The 13197-nt window shown below is 37.5% G+C and overlaps 1 protein-coding gene across 13 annotated transcripts in view; it reads right to left on the bottom strand.

Annotated features, from left to right (window-relative positions):
• Positions 1-13197, bottom strand: part of LOC148506021 (protocadherin gamma-B5-like) — a 519059-nt gene that overhangs the window by 146601 nt on the left and 359261 nt on the right. Inside the window, exon 1 of one of the 13 annotated variants that reach the window (XM_088447400.1) lies at positions 3998-6557. The exons of the other annotated variants lie outside the window; for them this stretch is intronic. Coding sequence (XP_088303526.1) covers positions 3998-6445 — 2448 coding nt within the window. The 5' untranslated portion in view covers positions 6446-6557. Of the gene's footprint in view, positions 1-3997; positions 6558-13197 lie in introns of those variants that run through there. 13 annotated transcript variants of the gene reach the window in all.

The following is a 13197-nucleotide window of genomic DNA, read 5'->3' as shown; positions in this document are numbered from 1 at the left end:
TGAAAGCACCTACAACTGTTTTAAAAATAATACTATTTTCTAATGTTATATTTGAACTATACATCAGTTAACACTGTTTTCCTATATTGTACAACATAACATTTTATAATTTCTGCCCTTCAAACCTTGTAAAATTCCTTTGCTCTTTTAAAATTTATGTAAACCAATGTTTTAACTATGTTCCAACTTTGATTTGTTTGTTCCAAGCATAACATATTTGAGTGCCACAATTCTCTCTTCATATCTACGCCACATCTTTTCCACAATATCATAATATATCTGTAAACAATGAACTGTACCCTGCTAGATAAAAATATATAATATTAAGTATGGAGAAAATAGTTTTAGAAAAACGATAAAGTTTATAATTTCATGATTGCAATTTTGTAATTTTTATGATAATTTCTCAGCTATCATTTACAGGTTATTTTTAATTTTATAAAACTACAGCTAAACATATACAGTATGTACACACAGACTTTGTATAAATATATACAGTATGAATATTTCTATATCTGCAAGCATTTTGAATTGGCCAAATTTGAAAGACCGTCCACTGTTTTCATGATTTGGTCCAAATATGCCAATAAATTAACGCTTTTTGCAGAATCCGGCCAATTGCAGTGAAACAGTTCTATGCAATTGAACAAAAGTTAAAGATAACCTTCCACATGTATTTTAACAATCAGAGAACTGTTTGATATGCTCAGAATAGAATCGTACTTTACAAAATGCACACTGTACACCAAGCCAAGTAAGTATTTACAATATGTTTTAAGTATGTTGCATTGTAAGTGTAACAACATGTAAAGCTATGAAATAATTACATGTGCCTTTACTTAGCCACTTAACTAATGATTTTTTCCCAACAAAACTGGTCAGAAATTGCCGGGTCCGCAGGAGAGTCTGGGGAGTCAGAGGAGATCTGTTCTGCACATGTGTAGAATGGATTTCCTCTTCAAAAACACAGCAGGGTGGTGTGGTCGCACATTGTCAGCTGAAGGACCATTCGCATCCCATACAACCATGTCATTTAAGTGGTTAAGTATATTGGAACTATCCTCATTCAAAGCACAAAGGGTAGTTCAGGTAGGGGAGCACTGACTGATCTTCATATAGGAGCATAAAGATACAGTAGTCACCACTGGCATATTTATAATAGGTGCAGGGTGTGGAGTGCACATGGGAGCCTATATTCATGGAGTCCCAGCACCACACACCAGGTCCCCCCTCTGCAGTCCCATCTTCTAAATGACATCTTCAGGAAGATAGTGCTGCACAGTGAAAGCAAGAACAATGGAACTATGCCAGAGCCTTTGCTCTGTTGTGCGCTTGTGCCATCTTCACAAATATCACTGGGGAGATGGTGCAAGGGAGGAGGAGGGTCCGGCACAAGATAATATTTGGGTCTTGCACACAGGCTCCCTTGTGCATTAATATTTCCCTGGCAGTAACATATTGTATGCTTTTCTTAAAATAACAGAAGGTCGGATTAGGTTTCCAGAGAACCGACAACAACCGAATGTAGGCATTCTGAGTCAAACCGAGTCTGAGTTCAGAATCACTTTGGGGTACTAAGTCGAACCGAGTCCCGATTGAGTTCTTCCCGTGGCTTGGAACTTGCTTTTAAAACTGAACAGGGTTTTGGATTGCATGTAAAGAGGTCAAAATTACATCATTTTAGTTGTTTTTTATTTTGTAATTAAAAAAAAAACAGATCCAAAACCAAAACACATGAGGGTATTTTTACAAAACCACAACCTAAACCAAAACATGAAGATGAATTCAGATCCAAAACAAAAACACGGGGGTTGGCGCACACCTCTACTTAAAATATTACTCAAATTTAATGATAACATATTTCTATATATAATATGCCTCATATCCATGATACTACATTGGGTTTTTAATACAGTGTAATTTAATTACACACCTTATCAATTTTAAAAATTTAATTATACATACAATAAATCATCCAATATACACATATGCAAATGATTCATAGCTGTAAAAATTAATGTAATTAAATTTATATATTTAATAAATAAATTAATACAAATCTAAAAACTAAAGTAAAATCATGACCATTGAAGCATTTTTGAGAAGCTGTAAAATGCCTCTATATCTCCAAAGAAAGCTGCATATTTAATTTTTGGAAAATTATCAGATCATGTAATGAGATCAAAGTCACAGCATGATATTTCTCCATAGCCCACACAGCAGGATAAACTATGGTTAGGTAGTCAACCCAGTGAGAAGCCACCATTATCCTGAAATAGGCTAACCTCATAGATAAACATAAAAACACTTTGTTCAGTGCCATTAGAATAACGAAGAAGAGGAGTAGAGAGTAGAAATTAAAAAATTTCCACTTTGGATAGATTTTTTCTTAATCAGTCCTGTGTGTTATTACAATCAAGGGGAGATGTATCAAGCCTTGGAGAGAGATAAAGTAGAGAAGTTGCCCAAAGTAAACATCTCCCCCACAGAGAGGAAACTTTTTAGTAGAGATGCTTAACTATAAACTGGTCCAAAATTTGATCGAACAAGACAGTTCAATGATGTCAAATTTGTTCATGGTTCAAATATGATTTGGGGCCAGTTTGTTTGCTAATTAACCTAAAATACAGTAAACTTGAAGGCAGTCATTGAAAGTGCCAGGCATACAAGCAGAGTGTTAGTCCAATGTGTTCATTCAGAACTCGGAGTTTATGGACATTCGAATAATGTGTTACACCTAATTTGTGGGCACTCCATGGACATGAAACACGATCATAAAAGTTTAAGAATTTCAAACACAAGTATTGAAAATTTTGCTTTCATTTGACAAACGAATTCAAAATAGTTCTATCATTTCTATTCATTAGTATGCTTCCTAAAATTTCCCAGCAGCTTCATTGCACTCAAATTTGCTGCAACCAATCAGCAGCACTTTAAAAGATCTCTAAGGCCAGGCTTATCTATAAAAATCTATAGATTACCGTTCCTCTGCTCCCTGACGACACTCTTGAGCAAGAATCCCCCATAATATATGAGATACTGAAGGCTGGCTCAGCGTATTTTTATTTATTTTTTTTAAACATGAAGTTACATTTGGCACCAACTGCACCAAAAATTGTGCACTGAGGCTCTACCCACATATGCAAAGTACATGTAATAAAGCCTTTTCACTATGAAAGATTATCACATTACTAGGGTGACAGCTATTTGTCCATGCAACAGTGACATATTTTATATCATTTTAAAAGAATTAGCTGCATTCAAATTATGTAGTTAATTACTTTAAATAACTGAATCCATGATGTTCCCTAATTGTTCTAAACTATATAAAAGATAACAATTGGTTTAACAATGATTCCTCATTAAAGTTTTTTTTTTTTACTTTTTGGACCCTTTAATTATGTGGTCCAAATATGATAGTAGGCAGCACAGTCTTTTTGAGGTTGTGCAGATATGTCTTTACTCTCCATTCACAATACATCTTTCAGGATGGAGTTGAATTATAATATATGAGCATTGTGAAATTATAAATTCATTTGCAAACAGGCTGACCACCTGCATATTTTTTGCAGGTTTTTATTACCACAATAAAGATTGATATATACAGTAGGAGCAAAAATAAAGTATGAAGAATGGGCACAGCTGCCTTTTTCCATCTTCACCTGGTATGTCTTGTTGGCTAAAATGATTCTACAGAACTGTCTAATCCTCTATCCCACTTATGATGCATATGATTTAGGAATTGATGGCAAAAAATAATATTAAACCTACATTTGGCAAACAATTCTATTAAATTTTTTTTAAATTAAATAATAATATTTTGACTTTACGGAAAGAGTAAAACAAAATAAACATATACTGTTTTTATTTGCATATTAAGAGAGGATATAGTTTAAAAAGACACATATACTTTCTACATTACTAATGTAGTATATACACTTTAGAATTAGTATATAAAATGAATCAGATAAAGAACATATAATCTAATATAACTCACCTTCGCTGGGTCATTCGTGCAGCTCATATCTGAGGGATTATTGGTGCCTTTAGCCATATCTTTAAATTGAGGAAAATCCAGAGACTTCATATAACTGAAATCCTGCTGTTCGGGGGCTGGGGGAAAGTTAGTTGGGTAACATTGTCCTTGGGTCCCTGGGGGAACCATCCTGACCTCCATGTACTTTAAGGTTCCATCTGTGTTCAGGTAAAGAGCCGGCTGATACTGATCTGTGTAGGGTTTGGATTGGGATCCACTAAGAAAGCAGCAGCTGCTGCTGTAATCATAACTTTCTCTCCTCAGACATCTCACCAATAATATAATGAATGTAACAAGTGACACTAAGCTGATAGCCACCAGGGAAATAATTAAATACAAAGTCATATCTGATGGGGGTTTGGAATTAGTGATAAAATGACCAGATTTGGGTATTTCTACTACAACCTCATCTGCTATAGTAATAAGTACAGTGACTGTCACTGATAAAGGAGGATTCCCATGGTCACTGATAGAGATGAGAAGTTGTTGCTCTGTATTTTCTGTGTCCTGAAATCCTCGTACAGTTCTAACCTCTCCTGTATACTTAGACACATGAAACAACAAGGAATTAGCAGCATCACTGAGACTAAAGACTAACCAGGCATTGTGACCAGAGTCCAGATCCACTGCAGAGAGTTTTGTCACCAAATAACCAGCAGATGTAGATTTTGGAATCCTCTCTTGAACAATGAGATCGTCAGAGTGTTCTGGATACAGCAAGGTGGGGGAGTTGTCATTTGTATCCAAAATGAATATAAAGACAGGGACAGTGGAAAATAACTGTGGGGATCCAGAATCTTCTACCTTTATGGTGATTTGTAAAACCTGGATGTGCTCATAGTCAAAGGAACGTTGAGCATATATATTACCATTATTAGTATTAATGTAAACATAAGAAGATACAGAGGAACCATCTATCTGGCTCTCAGCTATAGAGTAAACCAGATCAGAGTTATCACCCTCATCTAGATCTATAGCAGATACTGTACATAGGAAAGTACCCGGGTCACTGTTCTCATTAATAAAAGCATTATAAGTAGACTGTGTAAATGTTGGTGCATTATCATTAATATCTGAGACACTGAGAATAACAGTTGTCTTACTGTACAGAGGGGGAGACCCTAAATCAGAGGCGGTCAGCACAATAGTGTATTGGGAGATTTTCTCTCTGTCCAGATTCCCATCTGTGACCAATGAGTAACGATTTTTATTTGGTCTGATTTTAAAAGGCAGATTAGGTGACATATCCACCTGTATTTCTCCATTCTTTCCAGAATCCTTGTCTCTCACATTAACAAATCCGACAACAGTTCCTATTGGTGCATTTTCTGGAATTTCATTTGTGACTGTAGTAAATGTAATTTCTGGAGAATTGTCATTTACATCTTCTATTTCCACATGCACTAAGCAGTTCCCTGCCAGTTTGGGAATTCCTTTGTCTACTGCCTTAATAGATAATTCATAAAAATTAGTTTCTTCAAAATCCACAATCCCATTACTATAAATCTCTCCACTGTCTTCATTCAAAGCAAATAATTTTCTAGCAGATTTATATGTGTGGTCCCCAAAGAAATAATGAATGTCCCCATTTGCACCATCATCCAGATCTGTCGCATTTAATGTTAACAGAACAGTTTTTAAAGGGAGATTTTCCTTTACACTGATTTTATAAACTGATTGATTAAAAACTGGTGAATTATCATTAATATCTAATACATGTATTGTTATGTGACAGGACCCTGATCTGGCCGGCGCCCCACCATCAGTAGCTATGAGAATGAGATTATGCTCTTGTTTTTCTTCCCTGTCTAACGTCTTCTCTAATATCAGCTGAGGAATGAGAGTCCCATCCTTATGAGTCTTTACCGATAAGGTAAAATAAGGATTTGTATTTAATGTATACTGACTGACACCATTATCACCAACATCTAAATCCTCTGCAATTTCTAAGTCAAACAATGCACCAGGACTTGTAAACACTTCTGTAATCTCAATAGTGTGATTATTAGATAAGAAAGTCGGGGAGTTATCATTTATATCCAGAATCTCTATTTCTAGACTGAAAAGATCCAAAGGATTTTCAGCAGCTGCCTCCAAATGCAGCAAACAGCTGAGACTAGAACCACACAGGATCTCTCTATCAATCCTGTTATTCACAATCAAACCTCCATTTGCCTTATTTACAGCAAAATATTTGTGATCATTGTCAGATGTTAAATGTAACCTGCGCTGAGAGATATCTGCACGTTTTATACCCAGATCCTGAGCTACATTTCCTACCAATGTCCCTGGCTCAGACTCCTCAGCAACAGAATAATGAAGCTGCCCAGAGACCCAGCCCCAGCTACAAAGGAGAAAGGAAAACACTACTTGCCGTTTCCAACACTGAAAGGAGCCTCTGATGTCCATATCTTAATCTATTTTCTTGAAATTTGCTGTCATATAGATCCTGTATTATCCAAAATGCATGTAGGTTATATATTCAGTCCTCCATCCCCCCAGAAAATCAATCCATCCATATAAATAAAACATCCACAGGGTTCTCATTGAAGCAGCAGCTTTTCTTTGTGTGAGAGAAAAGATGGGAGGGTGATTCACTGAGCCAGGGGGAGGAGTGTGGAGCTTATATGAGCAGATCCTCTGCTGTAGCTGAAATAAATGATTGGATGACAAGTCTGCCCTCTCCTGGTCAAAAGTGCTAACTTCATAGCACAAACAAATATATACTGTACAGTAGCTAAATGATCCGTTTATTATTTTTTCTTCTTTCAAATTTCACAAGTTTAGTCTCAAAGAAGACCTTTTTGTCTTTTAAAAGTATTTTTTTTTACTTTTGAGTTTACTTAATATATGGAAATTTGTTTATAGGATCTACTATTGTTTCAGAAATAATACTATATTGTAATGTTATTTCTGAATTATTCACCCATTAACACTGTATTATTTTGGAGAATTTGATATTTGCCCTCCAGAATAGTCTAGAATCCCCTTGTACTATTAGAATTTATGTAATTCAAAATTTTAACCATTTCCCAACTGACATTTGTTTCTTCCAAGCAGAACATATTTGATGCCACAATTCTCATTATATAGCTATGCCACATTTTTCCATTATATAACATTATATCTGTAGGCAATGAACTGTACCCAGCTAAATAAAAATAAGTAATATTAAGGAAGGTGAAAATAGTTTTGAAAAAAAGATAATGGTTGTAATTTTGCTATTGCAATTTTATTAATTATCTATCCCAGCTATATTTTATTTATATATTATAAAACTATAGCTAAATATAAAGGGCTCTGTTCATGTTGAACATGAACTGGCTATCAGTAATTACCACTTTACATCATTATCACATCATAGTGATGAGATATATATTAGTGTTATGTAGCCATTCATTAATACTTACCTGTCCAGCAATAACCTCCCTCTGTGATTTTGACAAGCAGCACTGAGACTGTAATAGAGTGTGAACGGTAAGTCTTCTGCACACTGCACATGTGCCAGAAGTATCTTGCACACCAGAGTCTGCCCACATCACAGGGTTGGTGCTGAACTCACGGGGTAGAGCAGGGGAGAAGGAGCTGTGAACCTTACTATTCCTCTACCCCCCAGCGAGGTACGCTTTAGCTCATTTCGCCATTTCCAGATGGTGAAATTAAATTGAGATGGAACCATACAAGAAGTTTCTGTTCTTCAATGATTCGCTCTCTCCATACTAGTCTATGGGGAGGTAATTCTAACACTAATCAGGGGCACCACTGGAAAAATATTAGACTTCTCCAGGGTCTACTTCTTCTTAAATATGATGAAGCAGTGAAAAGCCCTATTTTCTGAAGTGCTTAGTGAAACAGGGCTTTTCGCTACTACATGAATAGACCACCTAGATACTGTATGTATGTACATACAGGCTGTGTATACAAATAAACAGTATGTGTATTTCTATGTCTGTGTATGTTTTGAATTGGCCGAATATGAAAGCCTTACCACCAGTGAATTAATTAATTAGTTAATTAATTACCACCAGTGATTTAGACCTATTATGCCAATATATAGCGCGGATTGCAGAATCCGGCCAATTGCATTGAAACAGTGCTATGCAATTGATCAGAAGGTAAAGATAATCTTCCAGATGTTTTTCAATAATCAGAGAACATTTTGATATGCTCAGAATAGAATGATACATTATAAAATGCATACTGTACACCCAGCCATGTAAACATTTACAATATGTTTTAGGCATGTTGCATAGTAAGTGTAACACAATGAAAAGCTATGCAATATTACATATTACATATTACTTTATGGAAGTATATTGGAGGTGTCCTCATTCAAAGCACAAAGGATACTATAGTGTAAGCACAGACCGATCCTCATACAGGAGCATAATTAAACAGTAGTCACATATGTTTTCCTTAAAATATTACTCAAATTTACATATTTCTATACATAATATGGCTTATATTCATGATGCTACATTGGGTTTTTGATACAGTGTAAATTAATCATAAACCTTATCAATTTTAAAAATGTAATTATGCATACATTAAATACTCCAACTTAAACATATGCACATGATTTATATATGCATAAATGCATTTGATTAATATGTATTTATTTATTTCATAATCTCATAACGATCTAAAAACTAAAGTAAAATCATAACCATTGTGGCATTTTTGAGAAGCTTTAAACATGCCTCTTTGTCGCCGAATGAAGCTATATATTTTTTTTGGAAGATAGTCCACACTGTAGGATAAGCTACGGTTAGCTAGTCAAGCCAGTGGAAAGCCACCATTATCCTGACATAGGCTAACCTCATATATAGACAACATAAAAGCACTGTGTTCAACATTATAAGAATAATGTAGATGAGTACTAGAGAGTAGAAATGAATAGATGTCCACTTTCAATTAGATCAAATGTATTTTACTGATTTTGACATTTTCATAACACTAACAAGAAATTAAAATAAAAATAAACAAAAAACTGACACAAATAAAAATAATGGTGGGTGCACACCAGATGATCTGGATCGGGCTGACATATCGGACACATCTTCTAGTATGTGCTAACTATGCGCACCCTCGCTGACTGACATCAGGGTTGTTCAACCATGGATGATGGAGTAACCCAGCTGCTAGGTCACATATCGAGCAGTCAGTCACTAGTCTGTGCAGTGTGTACCAGACGCCCTATATGTCATTCATTGGCACCATCGGGCATCACATCGGGGGGTCGCTAAAAGTGTACATTACATGAAATGCGATAAACCCTATATAAAAATAACCAATGTCCAAGCAAAAATTTTAAATAAATAATAATAAAAAAAATATATATATATATATATCTAAAGTCACACAATCGGCATATGGATTTTCTTGCGCTCACTGTATACTGCGGAGATCTGACCCTGTTGCCCTCCATCAGGAAGATGATGGTAACCATTATCTTCTACACATAGTCACACAATCGGCAGCACTCAGGGATTTAAAAGACACAACAGACCACCAGGAGGCAAGCCATCATTCCAAATCTGGCGCATTTTCATCAGGGCAAAATGCGCCAGCATTGAAACGCTGGCTTTTGCTACCTGGTGGTCTGTTGTGTCTTTTAAATCCCCGAGTGCTGCCGATTGTGTGACTATGTGTAGAAGATAATGGTTACCATCATCTTCCTGACGGAGGGCAACAGGGTCAGATCTCCGCAGTATACAGTGAGCGCAAGAAAATCCATATTTATATATATATAATATTATATTATAACTGCAATAAAATAAAATCAACATGTGTTATCTATCCATGGGGTAACCTCAACACAATTACCAAATCTAGATTTGTACCACCTAGACCAGAGCTTGTCATAATTGGATAGCACATTTCTGCTTGTATAGAGATATCTCTCATGGTTAACCATGCCATTATCTAAAGATATCCATTTATGAAGATCTGGGGGGTCTGTCCCAACCCAATTTCTGAGACATGATTTGGAGCCAGATTGCTTGCAACTTAGCCTAAAATACAGTAAACTTTAAAGCACTCATTGAAAATGTCAGGCATACAACCAGTGTGTTTGTCCAATATTTTCATTGCATTCAGAACCCATATTTTATGGGCATTCAAATAATATGTTACACCTAATTTGTGGGCACTCCATGGACACCAAAATTCAATCATAATAGACATCTTTCAAACTTGCAAAGGTTCAAGAATTTCCTACAAGAAATTCAAAATTTTGCTTTGATTTGACAAACTAATTAAAAATGGTTCTAGTATTTATACACACCAGAATTTTTGCTAACATTTCCTATTAGCTTCACTGCACTTAAATTCGCTACAACCAATCAGTAGCACTTTAATAGATCTCTAAGGTCAAGCTTCTATAACAGTCTAAAGATTAGTATTGCCTCACTCCCTGACCGACTATCTTGGGTATGAATCCTCTATCATCTATGAGATACTGATGGCTGTCTAAGCGTAATTGTTGAAAAATATGAAATGTACCAAAATTCAAGAAAATTGGATCACTGAGGCACTACACACATATGCAAAGTACATGTTTTTTTTTAAGTAAGAAAAACCCTAATAATATTTAGTTTTTACTAAAGGAGTAAAACAAAATTTTATATTTATATATATATATATATATATATATATATATATATATATATATATAAGCAAAGAAAAAAAGGGCACTCAAAAATATTATTTAAATTTTTTTTTTAAGAGGACAGTACCACATATGCCCAAAAAGGGCCACACTGGTATTTTAAAAGTCAGATATAATCCTTCTTTGATGATAGATAAGATTCAGATGATTGTTCAAATGGAAGCTGTAATCCGTTTTTAGGGAGCTTATCTGTAGAAACCACCACTGCTCTTCACTGGAGGACAATGTCTGTAGGACAGTACTCCAAGGAAACAATCCATTCTTTGGGTTGTGCTAAAAAACACCCACACCAAAAACACCCAGAAAAAAGAAGCCCAAAGGCCAACATTAGTAGTATAAAATATTTATTTATGCACGTAAACATTTTAAAACATAGGTAGTCAGCTTACATCTGATAACATCCTTTTTCATCTATTGGTAAATGTTCACCCACAAAAGAACAGTTCAATCAACTAAGTGACCCAATGCATTTCATCCTTATAAGAGCTTCAGGGGTATATCCTTAACTACTTGCCTGGCATGGTCATATCAGATACGACCATACCAGACTGGGCTTTACCTGACATGGTCGTATCTGATATGACCAGTCAGAAATGGCCAGTAGGCGGCTGCAGGAAGTGAATCTTCCAGCAGCCGCCTGTCCTACAGGGACCTCCCCATCCCTCTAGCTTTCACCTCGGGCTGGTGCTGATCACCACTGATTGGCGGCCCGGTGACACCTCTCACCCAGCGTCTGCAGGGAGAAGCAGCTGCTTGGGAAACAATGTAAGCAGCACCTCCCCCTTTTCTGTACCCAACGGCTGGAGGGAAAAGCAGCTGCCAGGGGATGCAGGTTGTCATCAGCGCCTCCTACCTTGCTGTACCCGGTGGCTGAAGGGAAACACAGCCATGGGAAAACAAGCTGTCAGCAGTGCCTTCTCTTTTCTGTACCCAGCAGCTGCAGTGAGAAGCAGCCGCTGGGTAAACGATGTCAGCAGCACCTCCACCTTCTCTGTACCCGGAGGCTGGATTGTAACGCAGCAGCTGGGAAACAAGCTGCCAGCATCACTTCCCCCTTCTCTGGACCTGGCAGCTGCAGGGAGAAGCAGCCACTGAGGGAAACAGGCTGTCATCGGTGCCTCCACCCTCGCTGTACCCGGCGGTGGGGAAACAAGCTATCAGCGGTGCCTCCTCTTCTCTGTATCTAGCGGCTGCAGGGAGAAGCAGCCGCTGGGGAAACAATGTCAGCGGGACCTCCCCCTTTTCTGTAGCCTGTGTCTGGTGGGAGAAACAGCCACCAGGGGAACAGGCTATCATTGGCGCCTCCCCCTTGCTGTACCCGGCGGCTGGAGGGTAACGCAGCCACTGGGAAACAAGCTGCCAGCATCATTTCCCACTTCTCTGTACCCGGCAGCTGCAGAAGAACCAGTTGGAGAACCAGCTGCCACTGAAACATGCTGATATTAGCCCCTCTACCCTCACTGAACCTGACAGCTGTAGGGAGAAGCAGCCCCCGGGGAAACACGCTGCCATCAATGCCTCCCTCTACACATTTTCCGGCAGCTGCAGTGAACCACATTGGCCGGGAGAAACAGGCTGCAAGTGCCCCCTCTCACTGTACTTTCAGAGAGAGCAGCTACCGGGGTATAAGCCAGCCCCACAGTTTGTACATTATACTCAGGCAGGCAGCACCCACGGGAAAAGTCAGCCTGTTTCCACTCACTGAATAATAGCAGTCCCTGGGGATAGCCATTGACCATCGATGCTTTTAAACATCAATGGTGGTTGGCTGATAACTAGTTTTCCCAATGATAGTACAGAACCAATGGTTATCTGCCATCGATGGCAGAGAACCATTGGTTATGTGCCATCGATGGCAGGGAACCAATGCTTCTCTGCCATAAATGTATGAGTGGGGGCTGATGTTTTTTTCCTCAACAGGATGGAGCTTATCCTCGCCCTTGGCCCCTGCTAAGCCCCTTCCTCATTTTTGATTGGCCCACTGTAACCCCAGCAGTAGTGGCTATCAAGGGGGTGCAAATCATCGATAGTACACCATCAATGGAGGCCATCCCAAGTCCCTATATCCCTATTTCCCCCGGTCACTCCTGATCATTGTTACTCTCGATTTCCCCAATACTTACTCTCAATTTCTCTGATACATCGGGAACAAAATTGATTTTATGTGGAACTAAACCATCGATTGTTTAAAGTAAGTAGTCATTAATTGTACAGCCATCAATGGTCATCACTACAGTATACCATATAAATTGCTATTTTTATGGTATACTCTGTTTTAAAAAAATATATATACAGGTTGAGTCTCCCATATCCAAAATGCTTGGGACCAGGGGTATTTTGGATATCGGAATATTCCGTATTTTGGAATATTTGCATACCATAATGACATATCTTGGGAATGGGACCCAAATCTAGACACAGAATGCAATTATGTTTTATATAAGCCTTATACACACAGCCTGCAGGTAATTTTATACAATATTTTTAATAA

The sequence above is a fragment of the Taudactylus pleione genome, unplaced genomic scaffold (assembly GCF_031769625.1).
Source record: "Taudactylus pleione unplaced genomic scaffold, aTauple2 ptg000431l, whole genome shotgun sequence".
In the NCBI taxonomy this organism is placed as follows: domain Eukaryota; kingdom Metazoa; phylum Chordata; class Amphibia; order Anura; family Myobatrachidae; genus Taudactylus; species Taudactylus pleione.
Note: the sequence above shows the minus strand (reverse complement) of the source record. Positions and strands in the feature narration are given on the sequence as shown.